The 22,768-nt window shown below is 32.9% G+C and overlaps 1 protein-coding gene across 1 annotated transcript; it reads left to right on the forward strand.

The window, feature by feature from the left end:
- Positions 1 to 1,201: 1,201 nt before the first annotated feature.
- LOC149409617 (uncharacterized) lies at positions 1,202 to 21,939 on the forward strand. Its single transcript, XM_089649462.1, has 5 exons — positions 1,202 to 1,302; positions 15,675 to 15,797; positions 16,466 to 16,666; positions 17,770 to 19,003; positions 19,076 to 21,939. The coding sequence occupies exons 1-5, from the start codon at positions 1,204 to 1,206 to the stop codon at positions 21,295 to 21,297; spliced, it is 3,879 nt and encodes a 1,292-aa protein (XP_089505588.1). The 5' UTR covers positions 1,202 to 1,203; the 3' UTR covers positions 21,298 to 21,939.
- Positions 21,940 to 22,768: the final 829 nt, after the last annotated feature.

Genomic DNA, 22,768 nt, shown 5'->3' on the forward strand with positions numbered 1-22,768 from the left:
AACAAATTTATAAATTATTATATATAATTTAACTATGCACATGGCTACCGGCTGAACGAAAATCTAGAAAAAAATAGCGTACAATGTTTTGCCTAAATCAAAAACCGCAAATGTTATAGGCATGAAAAAAATCACAGTGTATCTTCAAATACAGCTAAAGAATTTGTCGAGAGATTTTTGTTTTTTGTTTTGATTTTTTGTTACGCTTACTACGGGGCCTTAAAACCCATGTAAAAAAATCCCGGCTGGGCGTAAAACCAAATAAAATAAAATATACAAGTACGGTTCGAAAGTGTTAAAATATTTCGACTTACGTAAAGTTAAATTTCACCGAATTGCTTTGCGGGTTTTTTTGTCCCTACGGGGCGTAGTCAGAACGTTAGTGAAAGCATTTTTTCAGAGGTAACGACTATTTAATATGGTTTAAATATATTTATAAATAATAATTGGTACAGTTTGAAATGCTCGATCATTGAGAATGAAAGTGATCTTGTGTTGTTTTGAACGTTGCTGCTTGAATTTCTCTTGGAGCAAAACTAATGATAACATTGACTTAATGATTTAACGATGTCGATTACGAGAGATAGTAACTTCGCCTGTCAAAAATGCTACAGCGAATAAGTGTTTTTTTGCGCTGATGTAAATGTTTTTTTTTTCAATGTTTACTGCGTAGATGTTTATGATTTATGATTCGCATGATATTTATTTATTTTATTTTATTTATTCATTTTCGGGAAATCGACAGTTTACAATCAATCAGTTTGTACATAAGTATTATATAGTAAACTAAAACCAATTATGGATTTCCTCCTTGTGACTTTAACAGAGACAGCATAAGTTATTTAAATTTGTGAGAAAGGAATATGAATTAAAAAATTTATACAAAACAAAGATTATGTAAAACAAAAAAATTACAAAAAAATACATTTATTGCCATGGAGAGAGGTTATACGTATACATCAAATCATAATAGATATATAAACAATAGAGACATTATTCACAAACCATCAGAGAAATATTCTTTTATGGACCTCTTGTATTTGGTAAGTTCGCAACTGAAAATATCAACCTTGGATAATACGCTATTGTATATATCACTTTACATAATATACTGTATTTCACGCTCATACTGCGATATTTTGGAGACTAATTGTTGTACTTTAAAATGAATTTTAGTTAATTGATATTTATTTATTTTTTCAGATGCTGTTAGTTCATTTTCTTACCGCCTTCATGGCGCTGCGGATGGTGGTGGCAACGAAGCCCCCAGGATATATTGAAAAACCAAAAATACACGACCCGGTAAGTTCATAAATTCTTTTTTAAAATACATTTATATTTTGATTTTGCTTTTGTGGATGAATTAATGCACATCTTAGAAGCGGAAATTAACTTACTTCCCGACATCTGATCAAGCTGAAATTCGGCAAATAGACTCGTTATTGACGATAATGCATTCTATCAGCTTAATGGCAATCACGTACACACACGCGGACATATTGGGATAATATACGAAATAAAGAAAACACTGGTCTGAGGCAGTCAACTCTTAGATCAGCAACATCATCAGCTGTAGGCAGACTGATGGAACCTAAGCGCAAGCCAAATACTAATTTGGTGATCGCGCTTTCAGAGTATCTTTGCCGAAGACTTGGAATAAACTCCCTCCGGAACTAAGATCCATAACAAGTCCAACAGAATTCAGGTCTAAACTAAAAACTTACCTTTTTAAGCTGTCGTACCCTTAAATTAAATATACCATTCCTAAGAGAAAGTCCAGTTATATCCAATTTTCCAATTAAGTCCTAAATCCTGTATCTAAATTTCGCTAATAAAAAATTAGATAATTAGATAATTAAGTGTTAATCTCAAGTGACCTACCAGGTAAGTATTATACTGTATATTATCTACATAAATAGTTAAGTAATAACATAGATCACTGTAGAATTGTATTATAAGTTTGTACAGCGCCCTTGAGGTGATTTTGCACCAAAACGGCGCTATACAAGTCATCCAATTATTATTATTATTAAATGTCGGTTGTGTTTTAGCTTAGTTGTTAGCGCGGTTGACTTCAGTCCCCAGAGGGATCGTTCAATCCACCATCAAACTTAACAAAAAATCTTTTCTTAAATTATTAAACATAGATGTATTATAAGTAAACTGAACTGTTTTTTTATGGGTCGATTTTTTTGTGATAAGTTCATCGATATAACGATAAGTTAGCATTCGCATACATAATGATATTTTGAAAATAACATAATACATGTCCTAATCTTGTTGTAAACTTGTTTTACTTGCTTTTAAAAACCTACGCGAAACCAGCGGAAATCGTTCATTTCGTGGCTAAAGTGTTGTCGTTATTTGTTGAGTCACATTCAATCCTGATAAACTTTTAGTAAAATACCAATGTTTTGTCACGATGTCGGATAATTGTCACTTTAAATTATCAAGACAAACGAAGGTGCATTAAAATGTGTGTGCGATATTATTACGAATTTTCTCAAAATTTTATCAGGAAACTGCCTGCAATCCCGTTTTTAACCGCATTTCCAACAATTTGAAGAGAATCACCATTTTAACATTTAATAAACTTATAAATAAATTCATACTAAACGTTGTCACACATTTAGCATATTTAGTTGGCTACTGGCGTTGCATTGTTCTATTATCGCTAATAATGTCCACCATATTAAGATGAAGCTACAAGCCAAAAATGTGTTTATTCTTGGTATACCTTATATTGTAGGTAATAGGCATTACAATCGCTTGATAAACGGAGTCGAGAAACGTTCGATTTCAAGCACAAAACTGGTTTTTATTTATTTTGTAAATAATTTCATAAGAAAGCAAAAAAGTCAACCAATTGAAACTGTCACAGATAATCGTAGCTATAATACTGTAATTTTTAAAGTTGTGTCCTTTACGCGTTCATACATTTCTATTGAAAAAAATTTTTTTTAGTAGTTCACATTTATATTTTTTATTGAGTAATTTATTGTTTTATTTGTATTTTACTCAAGCTAAGCGATAGGAAAACCTTCAATTTATCTAAAGCATATTTTTTGGTATACATAATGTACACCAATTCGTTATAAAATATTAATCAAAATAGTGATTTGGCATTAAGCTTCGCCTTAAACTGTACGAAAATCGGTACCAAAATATAACGCGACCCTTTTTAACACCCGAACCCATATGGAAACAGAACGAAAAAAGAATCGTGTAAATCTTCCAAAACAAATCTTTAATCTGCTTTCCTAATTTCTCAACACATAATTAAAACCGCTTTAGATAGTACATAACTAACTACTGGTGCAGACTGGAACCCATAGGAGAACCAGGCTGTCGACCCAGTCCGACCTAGTCAATGAATGGCGAGCGGAAGACAATCATTATCACCATCATCAGTCAACGATGATTAATGATTTGGAAGAGAAACTGGTTTCATGTGAACATCTATAGCCAAAATAATAAAACTGAAGTTCGTCTATTCTATTGAAAAGGTCGATAGTAATATATAATTATGTAGAGTAAAAAATATATTAAACTTACCTAGCATACATTATGATTTATGATGATATTTTTTTCTTTATTATCAGCAATCTGCTGACATTGAAGACAAATTGAACTGACAACTGTCAGTTGAGCCGTTGAAGTTTAGATTAATCTTAAAAAAATCAAACACATTTTAAATTTAGAATTAAAATAGGCAGAATATAACATTTCGTTCTTTGTATCTAAATTCTTCTTATAAAACCTATATAATCATAGAAATATGTTAAAAATTATTATAATACCCACGTAAAGGGAGTGCCTTTGTGGGATCTTTTTGTTTACATTTTTTTTTAATATTTTAATTTCATTATCCTGTATTTTTTAACTAATGGAACAAAAAATTTCATCATATTGTGGTAATTTTTAAAAAATATTTAAAGTAGGTAGATACTTTATCGTTTGTCCGAATTATTGACATATTTTATTTTATTTATTTATTTGGCACAATTAATTTATTTTATTAAAAGTTTTGATGCAGCATTGGTATAATTACACAAATAAAAAATATATTGTGGCGCGTAGCAAAAAATCCCATATATTATAGTAGATTATAATATATATGCTTTAAGTATGAAGATAAAATAAACAAAATTAAGTTATCAAAAATAAAAGTAAATGTGAAATGTAAATAAAAAATAACATAAAATGTGACATTTTCAATTGTAAAATAGACATGAAAAATATGGTACTTACTAATGTTTTAGAAAGAAGAAATATCATAAAATTACTTCCAATTTTGAAAATGAAATACGAGTTCATTGATGAGAGTTACAATCACAGTTACCCACTTTGTTTGTTTGATGATACATTTTTCATAAAATTGATAAAAAATAAACCTAAAATATCACCTAAACGTCACCACTTTACCACAATGCTACCAAAACCACTCGGAAGAAAATGAGTCTTAATTAATAACAGTTATTTAATAAATTGGCGAATAATATCTGATAGTATTATTATCTTAATATCATTACGGTTTAGGATAGTTATAAACGGAAGTGGTGCCCTCTGTTATTTAAAAAAAGAACCGTTGAAGTTTTCAAACCGCAGCAGCGGGTTTTTATCTGCTGATTATTATTTATGGTCTGTTTTTTTTATTTGCAAGATTCGTATCAATTTCGCATACCAAACCATTGATTTGCGTTCGGGTAATACCTTCTCGAAACGCATTTACGTCAATGTTATTAAATTTAAATTGCTAAAGCGAAAATATGTAGATACTGGTGTATATATTATATAGGTACAGACATGACCAAGTAATCAGTTAAATATTTACAATTAATTCTTTCAACTTATTTTATAACGTTATTAACATTTTTTTAAATGTCGTCTAGCGGAAAAATTGTACTTTTTAAATACATCTATTTAAATTTTAGATTTAGTTTTCTTGATTGAATGAATGAATGAATAAAGTGGAATTTTGGAAATGGAAATTAACCCGACATCCGATTGAGCTGAAGATCGGAAGATAGTCTTGCTGTCGATGACAACGCCTTGTATCATTTTAATGGCACTCATATACAAACACGTTCAAACGCACGCATTTTTCAGAAATTGGATTACATTATGCAGAGTGTATACATGCTACATGATATTACAAGTAAAAAAAACATAAATAACTTTTTAGGAAATGTCTTATTTATGGTTGGTATTCAAGCTAAAATCAATAATTCATTACACACGGAGATAATTGACTATTGATAATTTACTAAGAATGTCTTTTTATTATCAAGTTTTTATTATTTTTTTATTTAACGCCCAGAGAGCTTTTACATGTAGGTGGTACAATTTTGATGACAGACAATTTTGAAACACGATAAAGAAATAATAAAAATAAAATTGCATTAAAAAATAATATATGCAAGAAACAAAATTAAAAAGATCAACAACATAAATTAAAAAGATCAAGAACATAAATTAAAAAATACAGCGATTTGACTGGTTTACAAAAATATAACTTCCATTTAGGAATAGTGTTGAAATAAATCTTTTACGTAATCCACAAAATTCGCAAAGTTAATATTAAATATATCGACATCACCTAAGTATTGGTTTCCCCTAGTGTGAAAATGTTGTATTGGGGAGTTCGCAATGTAATTGCGCTTATGTGTGTTGCAGTGGAATAGTGTATTTTGTCGTGTTGTTATTGTAGGTATTCGTAAGTTTATGAGTTGCAGAAGTTCGCAACAGTCGAATTTAGAGTTTAGAATAAAAAAAGTTAAGTCGTTTATTTTACGTCTGTCTTCCAATGTGTGTATTTTTAGAGTATTTAATAAGAATTTTTTTTTTGTAATTATTTTTTATTTTTAATAATATGTTTACATGGTACATAATTCATTTTACATCTTGGGTCTTTTTACTACTCTTCCATTGAAAGCATTTGCTTGTGTATGGAAGGGGAGTGTACATAAATGTTGTTGTTAGTTAGTACTTAAATAATTCATTGTACATAAATGTATGTTTGCTGTAGTATTTTTTTTTGATAGTCGTGAAGGATTATATATTAATATAATAAATTTAAAAAAAGAAAGGAAGTTATGGAAAACTAAGGATATTTTTGAGATTAATTAAGTGACAGTAGTTTTTTTTTCAGAATATTTTTAAAGTGTTTCTTGACAGAGAGCAGTATTCGGGATATTATATATATTATATCATATCATTTTATTTATATTTATTATTATTATTTTTTTAACTTCCGATTTAGTTGTCCGGGTTAAATCTTCCCCAAAAGAAAAACTTAACCCTTCCACTCACTTTTCCACAAATGATCATCTAGTCAATCAACATTATGTTAGTGAATTATATAAGCAAAATAAATACAAAACAATACAAGAACAACACGTCAACTCACCAGAGATCAAATGGGAAAATAATTCACCGACTCCAGATATTTTCATATCAGAGGGTTCGGCTCGGTAGAACTTCTAACAGGGCCTATAAATCCTACTGATCCCTCAACATAAATATTTAAAAAAATCTTTTGTTATCCTACATGTATTCAAAATGACCGACTTTTGCATATTTATATATAATTTTTTTGATAGATCTAATACGCCTAAATTTTTAATTAGAGAGCTAGGTATAATGCCAGTAGCCGAAATAACGGTATTATTATTATATATACAAATGATATTGTAAGTTTTCTAGTGGGATATTTAATATAAAATTTTTAAACCTAGAAATTTTTTTTGTATTCGCTCAATGTTATTAATGTGAATTTTGTATGAGGGAGACCAAACTACTGAGTTGTATTCAATTATGCTTCTAACTAGAGATATGTCTTGTATGGAGTTAAAGTTTTTAGTTGTTCTTAATACGAATCCTAGTATTTTAATGTTTTTGTTTACAATTTGGTGGATATGATTGGCGAAACTTAGTTATTGGTAATTCCGGTTCAATACTGGATTACAGGCCTTCGAATTAACAAGTTTCCTGATAAACTTTTAGCAAATTATGAAAATATTATCACGATGTCGGAACATGTTTTCATGAAAATCCGAATATTTTTACTTTTAGTCATGATAATATATTCGTAATTTACTAAAAGTTTATCAGGTGACCTGTAATTTCATTCGTAAGGCCTGCAATCCCGTTTACTAATAATTTAAAGAGATTCTTAATAAATTAGAAATAATAATTTTTCTCCTAATATGATACATAGATGGCTATAGTGTAGATCGTTCATACACGTTATATAGTTATCCGACAGATGTCGGTAGTATATAAGGTTGCCCCTCCATTTTTAGTACCAAGGTGACAATATAAAAGGTAAGGAAAACATGATAGAACAGACGTTAGCCTCCTGGCCGTACTGCGCAATCATTCTTGATTATAAGAGTTTTTAATACATTTGAAGATACAGTGATTTGTTATGAAGAAATGTTCACAAGAACCATTTTTTTAACGCTGAACGTCAAATTCTACAGGTCCACCCAATAATTACAAAAAACCATTCAATGTGGAGTTGAATTAAATTGTAAAAATACATCGGAATATATTGTTTAATTAGTATCGTAATGAGCTCATTTCTGTACTCTGTCAAGAAAAATGAATTCACATTACTGTAGAGTACTACTGGCTCATTATGTTATATTTTATTTTCCATTTTTATTTGGCCACTCTGTGCTTTTCTTTCGCACCTTTTAATAAAAATAAATCAACTAGAACAGTATTTCAGTGTCAAAGACCTTTTGCAGGTAGCTCACGAATTCGTACAACGAATCTACTCAAATGAAAGTAAAATCAGCAAAAAATAGAAGGTTAGGTACTGATTGAAAGGCAGCGAAATTTTTTTGACAGCTGGTGAAAAAAATCGCTGCAAAATCAATGTGAGAGTATGAATGTAAATGCAGGGTCGGCCCTGAGACAACCGGCGCCTAGCGCTAGTAAAAACTTCAAGGGGGTTGCATTAGGTGTAAGGAATTATCAGCGCCTTGGCAAATCGGTTTACTGTTTTCTGTAAATACTTACCGCACGAGAGTTCCATCTGCCTAAAGCCAATGGGATTATGGACTCCACAATTTGGGGAGATTTTCTGGAAGATCTTGTCAACAAACACGGCTTTAAGAATATGTTTTATTGTGAACTAGCTGTACCCCCCGCTGTTGTTTAGTCTGTCTGTGCAGATAGATAAACATTAGCGCGTTTTTTTCATGTCCAACAGTAGTTGGCACTGTTTTTTTAAAAAAAACATGTTTTTACCTGTCTTAGGTTACATCTAGAAAACATGGATAATTATTTTTTGTTGTTTGCTTTAATGTTTAGGAATGTAACTAAAAATCGCGCGGTAAAATGATTTCAACCTATAAAAATTTTTTTTGGGAGGCTTAAATTTTATTTATTACTAGCTGTACCCCGACATGCGTTGCTGTAGCTCAGTCTGTCTGTGCAGCGAGAGAGAAAAAAATAGGCATTTTGCTTTTACGTCCAACAGATGGCGCTGTTTTTTTAAGAAATCGTTTTCTTACCTGTCACTGGTGATATCTATATAGAATTTATCTATATAAAAACAGACACTTATTCGAATGCAATATTGTGTCACAATTTCAAAGCAATCGGTGAAGAATATTTGGAGATTTAAGATTTTGAACAAACGAAAATTTATATTTTGAAGAAGGAAGGCCCTAGAAAGACAGGGCACAATCCAATCAACCATGTCAAGAGTCAGAATAACGGAAAGGAATATATGAGACAATGTATGAATGTGAATGAGGCAAGGAGTGTGTGCCAAGACCGAGTTGTTTGGCGGTCCGTCCTCTCTGCCCACCCCTTCGGGGAAACAGCGTGATGTTTAGTGAGTTAGTTTGTAACAGTGAAATTTCCTCGATTTCGCCCAAGGTTGTAAATTCTGGACCTTCTCTGGAAAATCACGGGATAGTCTAAATTCTTGACAAATCAGTTCCAATTTTGAAAAAAATCATTTTCTGTTAAAATATTTTATGACAGGTAGGTACTTAATCGACTGTCTCAATTGTTCACAGTCATCCGTTTTTTTTGATAAATACCTACATGAAAAAAACATGGCCAAAAAGTTGCATTCATATTATTTTGCGGACGTTCAGGCACACATATTTAATTGTTTTACGATCATTTTATAAAGAACTTAATTTGCAACAATATACAATAAAAACCGTAACTGAAAATGTGTTCGTAAGTTGGAGATTTTGAACTTTAAAGCAGTTTTTATAGGCCTGATACATTATTTTTTCTAGGCTTATTAAAAGACTTATGTAAAAAAATACTGGATCATTTCGTAGGCCAAGATGTGTTCTACTCGGAGTATTTAATTAAAGCATCTAAAAAATTTCTAAGTGATCAAATTTTCAAACCAAAAAAACATGAATTTGCATTACTACGCATGGCCGAGTTCCAGAGTCAATTAAACTCACCAGGACACACGCACAACCGAATAATAATATTCGAAGAAGAAAATAACAGATGAGTTCAGGTTATTTATAACACGTATAAACATGACTTGCATTATTTAATCTGAATTCAATTCTCCAACAAATGTGCAGTCACATGCTGAATTAAACTGAACGGATTGAAACAAAGAATATCGTAATAAAACTAATCATAAATATACCTTACAATGAAACTAAAAAGTGAGTCTGATGTGAAAAAACATAGCTCAAGTCATTCAGAGCAATTTTTCAGTTAGGCCTCACCTTTTCCATGGGAATAACTGACAGTATTTTCTGTTCTTCATAACTTGGGTGAACTCCATTTCAAATAACACTTCAATTGTGGGTGATTGTCTTTCATCAGGACGATGCTGGTATTATCTTCCACTATGAAATAACAATACGAAAATAAAAACCTCATTGACTGAGCGTAGTAAAATCATGTTTTAACTCGGTCATTTGGCGTTTCTTCTGTCTGTAAATTTATGTGTGTGTTCCTTTTCGGATCCAAGATGGGGGCGTTTAGATACTACGCTTTTAAGATCTGTCAAATTGATATACTCATTATGTTACCGGACTGCCCAAAGAAAGTTTGAAAAAAGAGTTGTCATTGAGATATTGACATTTTTTTGACAAATTTTATAATTATTCTTATTTTAAAATTTAAATAATGTTGGATAAAACTAGGTTTAAAACTAAAAAGTTTTCAAAATATAAAAAAAAATATTCTCCTAGACTTTTAGAAAAGTCAATAGATATCGCACATTCAAATAAAAGTGCATATATTTATGCAATACACTATCTAGATTGCATTTACTTCGGGAAAAATCTTGCAATCATAAATAAAAATGGCAGCTAATAAAAATATGCCTTAAGAAAATGAAGATGATGCTGGTAATTCTTAGTCGAAGTGTGATACAGTTAAATATAATCGAATGGAATAGGGTCGGATTAGCTCAGTGGTAGAGTAAAGCCCCGACAAGGCAGAGGTTCTGCGTTCAATTCCTAAATGTGACCGAATCTTTATCGTATATTATATTTTCTTCAATGATTTAGAATTTAAGTATCTCATATAAATCTTATGATTTAAGAGAAAATTTTTGTTTTGGTTTATTAATGAGAGAAAATCACAATCATAGTTTGTCGGAAGCAAGATCTACCTATAGTGATTTATTTTTGGGGTATAATGCCGTGTTGTTTGTTATTCTTTAGCAAACGTATCGAACAGCAATACAGTTTCCATCATCAGGGCAGATGTGTAAAGATTGTGGTGTGAAGTGTGTACTTTTACATGCAGATGGGATAAGGTGTTGACAACCCCAATCCTCAAAGAGCTGGTAATACATTACAATTTAAGATGGTTTTTTGCGTTTAGTTTTGGTGTAGCCCTCAATTGTCAGATACTAAGAATTATTGAGCTTAGCCCCGTCGTCTTTATTGATATTTATGGGATTTATATGAATTTAAATTACCTACATAATAACGCGTGCTTTATGTGTTTTAGGTCTTCCCAGAATTTCGGGAACTAATTCAAAGTAATGGCCGCTTTCAATTAAGGCGAAGCTTAATGCCAAATCACTATTTTGATTAATCCTTATAACGAATTGGTGTACATTATGAATACCACAAAATATTCTTTAGATAAATTGAAGGTTTTCCTATCGGTTCGCTTGAGTAGAATAAATAAAAAAATAAATTACTCAATAAAAAATATAAATGCAAACTACGAAAAAATGTATTTTTTCAATCGAAATGTATGAACGCATAAAGAAAACAACTTTTAAAAATACAGTATTATAGCTAAGATTATCTGTGACAGTTTCACTTGATTAAAATTTTTTGGTTTCTTATAAAATTGTTCACAAAATAAATAAAAAACAGTTTTTTGTTTGAAATCGAACGTTTCTAGACTCCGTTTGTCAAGCGATTTTAATGCCTACTACCTACGATATAAGGTATACCAAAAATATTCACATTTTTGGCTTGTAGCTTCCTCTTAAATGCTCGGAAATTGCCATTTTGTCAGGGTGGCCGAGTTTACATACTTGATATTCTTTTGGAGATCGTTCATTCTAGCGAGATCTACTGTTCACAGACCTACAAGTCATATTACACAACAACAATACATCAGCAATAATTAAAAAAAGAGATTTTCAAACAAATTACTAATGTAAACGAACGGTAGGTAAGCGGCTATTGTGCGATCTCAAACTAATCGTTAAATCGTTTACATGACAAGATGGGTTACATTACTTTTAATATTTTAAACAAAAGTCGAAAATTAATGATCCCTTGTTTGTAGGAAGATTTCACACGTTTTGGTGGTTTTACTGGCGCGGCCATGTTGGGTTTTAATTGAGAATTTCTTGTTTCCCGCCTTAATTACTTCTTGTTTCACTGAAAATGTAATTGTAAATATTGAGACAATGGCGTAAGAAACACGGAGAACGTTAATATATAAATAATTTTAAAGGTTATATATACACATTAATGTAATGTTTAATAAACCTGATTATTGCAATTTAAGAAATACCTAATTAAATTTGTAGTTCCCAGAACAGAAGTCCTCGCATCCAAAAAATATTGTAAGTAGGTATATATTATATACCCTACTTAATTCTTAACCATATACTATTGAGGAATTATACAATTTTCCCAACGGAACGTCCAAAATAACGATTCTTTTTACAAGCCTTGTAAGCAGGTATGTACCATAATATTGAACAAGATGCGAATAGGAAAGATTAAACAAGATTATTTCACATTTGAAAAAAGAATCTTCACCGAATCATCGTCAAAGTTAGCCATCTAGTCAAAGTAAGGATTGCTTGAATGATAAAGTGGTTGCAGCAGATTTTCGAAAACAAAACTCGTAAGAAAAATTGCAGACAGACGAAAATCAAAGCGATCGAGTTAAAACAGGACTTAGCTGGGCTAAGTAAATTACTATTATCATAGTAGTAGGAAAATAATGTTGAGTGAGCAACTTTGTGAGTATCTACTTAGTTAGCAGAGGATTAAATCCGACCGATGGCCATCTAACTTATCTTATACTGATACGTTACCATCTCACCGAACATACACTCATAGGTTACCATCTAACCGATCTTACACTGATACGTTACCATCCCACAGATCTTACACTGATAGGTTACTATCTAACCGATCTTACGTTATCATTATTACGTTATTATCATATACGTTACCATCTAACCGATCTTACACTGATATGTTACCATATAACCGATCTTATACTCGATCGTTAGTCTAGAAGTATAATCAAACGCTACTATCTAACCGATCTTCCACTCATACGCAACTATCTAACCGATCTTACACTGATACGTTACCATTCAACCGCTGTTATTTATACTTTTTATTAATACTGTTTCTGAATGTTTCATGCATTGTTTATTTCTCTTATACGCCGATGACATAAAAATATTTGCCATTGTTAGGAATTTAAATGATTGCCTGCTCATCCAACGAGACTTAGTAAGGTTCGAAGCGTTTTGCAATGAAAACAAATTTACCTAAGTTTCAACAAATGTAAACAAGTAAGCTTCACTAAAAATCATAACGCTATTATACACAATTATTATACAGGCAACTATTCACTAGATCGTGTATACTGTATAATGGATCTTGGCGTACTTTTTGATTCCAAACTTCATTTCGAAGCGCACATTAAACACATTGTGAATAAAGCTTACTGCTTGCTGGGCTTTGTTATCAGAAACAGCCGCGTATTTCGAAAACCTGAAACCTACCTTCTGCTTTACTATACGCTGGTCCGTTCTCAACTTGAGTACTGCACCTCCATATGGACTCCACTTTACGATATCTATAAAGAAAATATTGAAAGTATCCAGAAGAAATTTCTGCGTTACCTCAACCACAGAATTAGCGCACCTAAACGGGGATACACAAATATGCTCTCGAAATATAACGTCTCCACTCTTACTAACCGGCGAACTTACCTTGACGTAATGACCTTGTACAAAATCTGTAACAACTTTATCGACTGTCCTGGCTTACTCAATCTAATAAACTTTAAAATACCACCCAGAACGACCAGGCTTAACGACTTATTCCATATTAGCCGGACGCGCACAAATGCTGGTCAGGGATCCAATCAGAAGAATGTGCCAATTGTATAATAAAAACCAAAACCTGAAGGATTCCCACATATTTTTTGGTAGGAAATTGAAGTCTGTTTTCCTATAAAAAAAAGAAAATGTGTACATACTTCATTCACTCTACTCTTTGAGTATTTTTAATGATTTATCTCTAAACTTGTATAAAAAATATTTGTGCACTTTTATTTGACACTGAGCATTATCTATATACAAAATAATTTTCTTTTATACTTTTTCCTTATTTACATGTAAAAAAATATTTAAAATTGTTATCTACCATCTGTGAGAAATAGTTAGGATGCAGGCGAATTCTCAAGTTATTGTTTTACAAAATTATCTTTTAATTACTGTCTGTATCTGTGTTTTCTCCTTAAATAAATAAACCGATCTTGCACTAATCATTATTGGTCTGCATCTTCTAGAAGTATAATGCATTTCTTTCAAGTTCACATCAGAACATCCGAATTAGAATGCTCGTTGAAGTAAAACGGCGTTATCTTGACACTGGATTAGCCAACTCAAGTTCATGGGAACTATTGCGGCAGGTGAAAGGGAATTTATCGCGTAACAATATATTGTGAATTTAGTATGCAAATTAAAAGCGTGTTTCTCAATTTTTTCCGGTCTTAAATCCACTCACGTTTTTGTTTAATGAACTTTGCATTTCTGAAAAAGAAACTGCATAAATAATATTGAATTACAGATCGTGAATTCTATATTAATAATATCTTCGTGGGAAGCAATCATTCTGAGACTTTATTGCATATGTAGAATTAAAACCATTTTTATACCAGTTTCATCTTCTCATGTGCTTCCTATACCCACTACCTTTAGTCTCACAATATACCCTAATTGGGGATGCGATAGTCTCACTAACTTCAGATGGTTGGGACTCTTGTGTGGTATTGAAATAAATAAAAAAACATTTTCAACATGGCAGAAAATTTCTTAAAAAGCAGTGGATAGAACCTAATTTTCCATATAAATAAAAATGTGAATATTCGTTTGTTCAAAATCTTAAATCTCCGAACGTTCTTCACCAATTGCGTTGACATTTTGACAATAATTACAGAATGATTAGTACTTCATCATAGTTACGAAAAGACTGATTAGTTAATATATAAGACCTGACGAAGCTTGAGATAAGCGAAACCTGATTGGCTGTAAGTTATTAATTCAATAATAATGGTGTATTACAAAGTGTGTTTTTTCATTTCATATTAAATACCACACCCCAAATGACTCACTTAACGTTTTTGAAATTAGTGTTAACGAAACAAAAAAAACACACATATTTTTAGACAAATGTTATTATCAAATGTTATTTCAAATGTGTGACAAAAGTTATTATCATCTTTCAAATGTGTGACAAAAGTTATTATCATCTTTCAAATGTGTGACAAAAGTTATTATCATCTTTTAAATGTGTGACAAACGTTATTATCATCTTACTTTTTTAAGAAAAACATTATCATCTTACAAATGTATGACATACATTATTATAATCTTACTTTTTTATGACAAACGTTAATACCATCTTACAAACGTATGACAAACGTTAATATCATCATAAAATTACTGTTAACGAATCAAAAAACACACACATATTTTTAGACAAATTTACGACAAAAGTTATTATCATCTTACTTTTTTATGACAAATGTTATTATCATCTTACGAATATATGACAAACGTTATTATTATCTTATTTTTTTGTCGTTTCATGTAAAAATAATTAATAAAATATTTGTGAATATTCTCATAATCAATGTCGGAAACTTTGGTTTCATCAATGTGTACATTTTCATTATTCTGTGATTAATTTCTTGATTCAAATAAAAAGCGCGAGGTCATGTTTCTCACCACGACGCGACGGTAAGGGAGATAAAACGATATTTGTGAGACCTAAATTAGCGTTTATCAAAAGCTCCTTAGTCTGACGGTTAATGGAACTTAATTAACTCGTACATCACAATACATATTAACTTTACGATCTTATCTTATAAATAACTGTTCGATTAAAAGTATTCTCTCAGTTTTTTACAACGGATTGTTCTTCTTCTCGTTGTTCCAGCATCCCCCGAACTACAATTACAGCTACACGATATTGGACGACAAATCAGGCAGTCAGCAGGGACACCTGGAGAACAGAAAAGGCGAACACACCCAGGGGCATTATTATGTCGACGATCCAAAGGTAACCCAAACTAAATAACATATAATTTTTCTGGAGAAGTCTTGCAATGTCCAAATTTTTGCAGTCTTTCTCAAATATGTCCAATTTCTTTAAATCCAGGCGGCTCTCACCAAAACCATCACATTTTTTTACATCAGATTTTATGTCCGGGTTAAATCTTGCCCATAGGAAAAACTAAACCCTTCCACACATTTTTTCACAAATGATCATCTAGTCAATCAACATCGTGCAAGTGCATTATATAAGTAAAATTTATTGTTAATAAAAGTATAATGAAAAATTAAGTTTTGGTAGTTTTAAAATATTATTTTTAAGCAATAATTATCAGCCTGAAACACCTATGTAAATTGAGAAAAGCTTCCGTGAAAAAACACATGCCGTCTGAAGGCCCGAAAACCCCTCTGGAAGGAAAGAGACCCCTTCGGATAAGTCTTACTCCAGAAGATAGGTGTAAAGTTGAGTGGCAAACCGGCTGGCGTGAGAAATACCCATTTCGTACATGACCCCACTGAGAGACATCCTGAGTTATTACTGCCTCGTAAATCCTAGTTCTCCATAAATAGGATAATGTGCTCCCACAGACGCTGTGTCCACCCGATGCAAAGGTGGAGCTTAAAGAGTCGGCAATGTAAGCAACAATTCAACTTTTATTGACTTTCTCATTCCAGGAAGCTTCTTCCCAAGATGTCCAGTACCTGGTAGATGACTGGGGATTCCATCCCTTGGTGCAGTATAGTAGCAGGACTGCATCTGGGCATTCCAGCGCCAGGCTGGCCCTTGGAGAGGCTGCAGTCAAGGGTTTGCAGAGCCAACAGCTTGGACCGCAGGGTCCTCCACAAGGACCTTCACAAGGTCTTCCAGCATCACAGGTAAACTTCATTACATCTTCAAAATACGTTCCTTCCTCCCACAACATGGGTTTTTGCAAAACCCTGGTTAACTACTGCCTTTCTTGTTTTTAACATCCCCAAATATGGCACAGGCTCTGAGGGAAACCATTTCCCTTATGCTGTTTTTAATTTTGCTCTCCGACAGAATAGATCACAAAGGAATTCAAGACATTTTTTTACTGTGAATGTTCACCTTCTAACTTTAATATGAGTATTTTTATTTTTTTTACAAATTTGGATTTAACAGTGAAAATAATTTTCAAATTAACATTTTTCAATGCCCGCCAAAACGATCGAAATCTGACGAGGTACGCGTGATGTCATACTTACGTTGTATTGTCTGTTAACAGTAAGGTCAATCCCACTCGGGTCTGTATGAAAACAAAAGCCACAATTTAAATATTTAGCAAGATTTACATACTCGTAACATCAACTTTTTTGAACTAAATTGTAAGACGCAGTTGTGACCTACGTGCAAGAATAGGCAGCGCAACTTGGTACGAAATGATTCGCATTCTTAATGCACGTGGCCAGCCAACCATGAGATGGCGGCTTAAGTACTGCCAGGACCCACCGACCAATCACAGGGCGTTTGAGTGTCTTGGTTTTAAATGAAGAATTTTTCTATATATAATTATAATATAAAACTTATATATTCAGAATCAGCCTTTTTTGATCTTTCTGAACATATATATTTTTAATCATTATATTTCTTTAGCTGAAGTTCCTTATTACAGTAAAGACATTCATTATAAGACGTAGTTTTATTGGTGACTCCAAATACATAAAGATTTTTTTTTGAATAATGAAGACTATTTAGTTGCACAGCACCCACGTGAAAAAAGTTAAAATATTTAAAACTACATGAATACTGAACTGATGATCCTTGATGGTATTGTTGCTGTTGATTAAATAAATTATATTTATCATTCATATAATTCTGAATTACATGAATGGCAACTTACTTACTTGAATGTCCAAGCATAAAATTGCCTTGTTTAATTCGTGATTCGCATTTTTCATATGTCTAAAATCTCCTGTATTTATTTGTAAGTAAAATAATTTTTTGTCTTTTCTTTCAGAACTTGGCACCAATCGTTCCACTTCTAGCTGGAACAGTGCTTCCAGCAGGAACTTCCACTGATGGATTCATCCACTACGACAACACTAATGGTGTTCAAACGCATCACGCCATGGCTCTTCACCCGAACTCTCCCGTAGGACCCATACCATCACAGCCAACACAGCTCTTACCAGCGCAGCAAAACCTGTTCACAACTCAGCAAAATCCAGAACCAATTACAACATATCAACCAATCCAGCAAATCTTGCAATCACCACATCAGCAACAAATCATCCCGCAAGTTTCAACTGTGCTACGTCCTACACTTCCAGGAAATTACCAACAAGAACAAAACCTGTATCTATCGCCCAATGGTGGCGTCAAATACTCTTCAAACGTCGGTGGGGACAATTCAAAGTCATTTGTGCAAGTAGAGTTAGGCAACCAAAATACAAATCAAAATCCTGGTCACGTAGTCAACTATCAGTTAAATGCCGGCGTTCCTGTTTATAACCAAGTCAATTTTGGACAAGTCATCCAAGAAGATCAAAAAGGAATCCTCGTGAATCAGCCAAGTTTCGTTAATATTCAGCAAAGAGTTCGCCAAGATGGTATCTTGAATAATGGGCAACTTGTATCTGATGGAAGTTTCGCTCAGGAGATTTCTGAAGATGTTGATAATGAAAGTGAAAATGACTATCTTCTTACATCCCAGGTTAATGGACAATACGGAGAGAAGTTATTGTCATCCAGCTATCAAAATAATAAAGGTAATGTTCAGTTGGGAAAAAACAAAGTCAAATTTGTACCGGAACAAAATGTGTATGTTTCATCAACTACTCAAATCCCCATTATTAGTTCTACTATTGGTTCTGGATTGAAACAGAATAACAATGTATACACAAAGTTGGTTGAATCGACACAGAACCTTGTATCAAATGAAGATTTGTTGAGCATTAACGGAGCTGCAGAACAAGAAGAGCAGAATCAAAATGTTCACTCTGGAGATTCTTATAGTTTCAATGAACACCAACACGTCGTCAATATTAGACCAACTCAAAGTATTGTGGCTCTGCGAGGAACTCTCAGCGTTGGTGATAGCCATTTGAAGCCGCCAACTGGTGCTGGAATCATATCCATTGAACGAGATCAGAATTTCCAATATGGTCAAGAAAAGGGATCACCAATTATCGTTCCAGATTTCGATTATGACTACAATAACAATGAAGTAACATCAACGCAATCGTCCATCAGTTCTGGGCTTTTAAAAAATGTTGGACAAGGTGTTCAGGTGAACAACATCTTTTCTACAACTCAAAGTACAGTTGAAACTGACGTCACAAGGATTGATTACGTAACTGAGCAAAGCTACACGAAGCCTCTGGATTCTACTATCGTAGTTACTCCTAGACCAGTAAGCCAAAAGTTTTTGGCTCCATTGACTGCTGGTTTGAGTCTGGTTAGTTCAAACAACGTCGAGAAATACCTCGATTGTGCTCACACAGAGAAAAGTACAGATGTCAAATTTGTAGAAGACGACGTCATTGAACAAGAAAACGAAGATAACAAAGCAATCAACAGAGAATTGAAGAAACAGTTGACACAAATCTACAACGACCAGACAAAATCCACGGATAATAATCAAATCCAATACCCGAGTGCATTGGAAGAGTCAAAAAAGATACAAGTGAATTCTAACCAACAGCTTTATCAGCTAGGAGCCCAACAAGTTCTGATTCATCCCGTTGAACAGCAAAATCAACTTGCCGCAGAAGAAATTAGTCAACAATTTGAGGAAAACCAGGGAGAATCTATAAAAGAAGAATCACATCAACAGCAACAGTATCAAAATCAACAACAGCAAATACAGATAAACTACCAGAATGAGCAAAATCAACAAAAACAAAATTATGAAAATCAACAACAGCAAATATATCAAAATGAACAAATAAAACAACAGCAAAACCATCAAAATGAACAAATACAACAACAGCAAAACTATCAAAATGAACAAATACAACAACAGCAAAACTATCAAAATCAACAAGTCCAACAACAACAGTATCAGAATCAACAAGTCTTGCAACAGGCTCAAGTTCAAAAGCATCAGTTAGTACAGAACCAGCAAAACGTTGTTCTTCAAACAGTTCAAAATGTTGATAGCTACTTCAACTCAAACTATAACCAAGAGTCTTTAAACAGCGTTAGTCATCGGCAGGTTGCAGATCAGCAAGTTATTGGTTGCAACGACGACTACTCGCAAGTATCAGCAACCAATCCACCAGTTGCTTTGCAATATACACAGTCCAGTGGACACTTGTTCAACGGTGGTCAGATTATTCAACAAAACCAACATCAGCATATAGGAGTGCAGTCTCATCAGCCTCAATACTTTTACGTCTCTCAGCAGCAAGATAATAAAAATCAGCAAAACCACGGAACTGTAGGAATAAATCCAGCAAATATACAATATCAACCGTATCTTTTGTATGGCACTCCGCAGCGGATAACTCTACAACAAATGAGACAAGACTTAGGCGTGTCTTATTCTCAAGATCATCCCGAAAAGCAGATTTTCGAAGTAAAAGTACCTTTCCCTGTTGAAAAGATTGTAGAAAAGGTCATAGAAAGGCCTGTTGAAGTTACAAGATACGTAGACAAACCGTATCCAGTTGAAAAACGAGTACCATACCCCGTACAAGTTGAAAAGATTGTAGAAAAGCATGTACCTTACCCAGTTGAAGTCAAAGTACCATATAAAGTAGAAGTGCCATACCCTGTTGAAAAGATTGTCGAAAAACAAGTCCGTTACCCAGTTCATGTCAATGTTCCTTACCCAGTTGAAAAAATCGTTGAAAAGATTGTCGAAAGACCTGTTGAAGTAACGAAATATGTTGAAAAACCATTCCCAGTTGAAAAGCGAGTTCCTTACCCAGTTCACGTAGACAGAATAGTAGAAAAGCAAGTACCTTACCCAGTAGAAGTCAAAGTACCATATAAGGTTGAAGTAGAACAACCAGTGCCTTTTAATGTTGAGAAAATAGTAAATAGACCTTACGCTGTATTGTATCAAGTACCTTCACACATTCAACAAAACCAGAACCAAAATCATGGACAAATTCAGACACAGTGGAATCAAGGCTGGCAATCTGGATACAACCAAAATCAACAGAACCAAGCTTTCTACAGAAACAATAACCACATTTCAGTAGAACAACCAAAATTTTCGAAACCAGCGACTTTACAAAGCGACAGTGGATACGCTTACAACAAACCATCAATTTCTTTCAACACCCCTTCTCACGATAGCTTCAAACAGGCAAGCCAGCAACATTCCAGCTATTCTCAATATCTTGGACCAGTCCCTTTGAAGTCTTCCACAGACTCCTGGAATTACGGAGGACTCCATCATAACGAAAACAGTCTGAAGTTCAGAAGATCGGAAAGGACTCTTCAAGGTTTCAGACTGGAGTATGGATTCAAACCTCCGTTGATACCAAGTTTGGAAATTGATCTGAATGGACATCCAGTGAAAAGAGAAGTTTAAATCTGGAAGATGGTACTCTTTAAGAAGTCAATAAGTTTTAAGATGGTTCATTGGTTGAGAAAGCAGATACGATAACAAAATAGTCCATAGATTTAAGTTAAGGTATTAGAGAGGATGAAGATTCAGACAATTAATAAAACAACGTTTCTTTTTTAATGATGGGATAAAATTCAGACATTGGGGCACATAATAAATACAAATCAATGGGTTTTTGAAGTTTTCGTAAAACCTTTAATATTTTAATGGCTTCTCTGTAAGATAGGTAAGCTCATTAAAAAATAATTTATAGTTTTCTTAGAAATGATTTGAGATTTTTATGGCCAAAAGTATTATCGTGATTAATCTTCCTCTTATATTGCAAGACTGCCTTGACGAAGGACACTGTAACGCTGTCCGAAATGTTGGCTAAAGAAAGAGGTAGCGTAACACTGCATAATAATTTTTTTTTTTTTGGTAAACTAATGTTTAAGACAAGATTTTTTATGCATAGCACAAAGGGTAACAATTATTTTACAAGCAATAATTGTTACCTTTTGTGCTATGCATAAAAAATCTTGCCTTAAACATTGGTTTACAAAAAAAATAAATAATAATATTTGACAAGTTCTAGTATTTCACCTAAAAATGTAGACAATTTGTCTCGACGCCATCTAGTGAGAGAGTTAGCACTTACAATGCCTTTCTCATATAAAATAAAGTTGGTTGTTTTCAGGTGAAAAAATGTAACAAGCAGTAATTGTTGAATGAAACACTAGTATATATTGAATTATTTCGCGGATAAGAGATAAGCCGCCATAGCTCAGTGGTCAGAGCTGTCGACCGGAAATCGAAGGGACACGGGTTCGAGTCTCGTTGGCGTCATGTATCTTTTATCAGGAGATTTTTCAATGTGGATGAGTTTTTCAGGCGAATAATTATTGCTTGTAAAATAACTGCATAATACCTCAAAAATAATTCACGATAATACAATTATCTTAACAGAAGACTTTTAATATCAGGTTTTAGAAATTTTTACAGGGTATTAAAAAAATGTGAACCCACAGAATTTAGAAAAAGCTTATTTTATTAATTTGTCTGATAGATAATTAAAATGCCATTATTATTTATTTGTATAAGCCCTGTTTTTTAATCTTTTTGTACAATAGATAGCTGTAGCACTAAGTACTTAACTAGAAAGAGACCTGAAATAATTCAATTTTAAACATTAAACCTTGAAATTAATAAAAAGCTAAGGTTAGATCAAATACGCCATCAATGGCGCATATTTCCATTTCGGTGTTCAATAAGAGGTAGTACTGAGTTGAAACACGCACGAGTTTGTTACTCTAATTCTCTTTATAAACTCGTGTTTAATTGAAGGCGCGAGTCCTCCAATGGTGCAGGCATGTTTGATAAATGCGCATGGTAATTATAAACCCGTGCATGATTCGTCCGCTTGAATTGAACACGAGTTTACAAATAGAATTAGCTT

This window comes from Hesperophylax consimilis, chromosome 30 (genome assembly GCF_061612785.1).
Source record: "Hesperophylax consimilis isolate HC1 chromosome 30, BYU_Hcon_1.0, whole genome shotgun sequence".
NCBI lineage: Eukaryota > Metazoa > Arthropoda > Insecta > Trichoptera > Limnephilidae > Hesperophylax > Hesperophylax consimilis.

Excerpts from the sequence above, each read along its gene's own strand:
- LOC149409617 (XM_089649462.1), top strand. The coding sequence starts at position 1,204 with ATGCTGTTAGTTCATTTTCTTACCGCCTTCATGGCGCTGCGGATGGTG. Across the intron at positions 15,798-16,465 it reads ATTATGTCGACGATCCAAAG|GAAGCTTCTTCCCAAGATGT; the intron begins GTAACCCAAACT and ends TTCTCATTCCAG. Across the intron at positions 16,667-17,769 it reads AAGGTCTTCCAGCATCACAG|AACTTGGCACCAATCGTTCC; the intron begins GTAAACTTCATT and ends CTTTTCTTTCAG.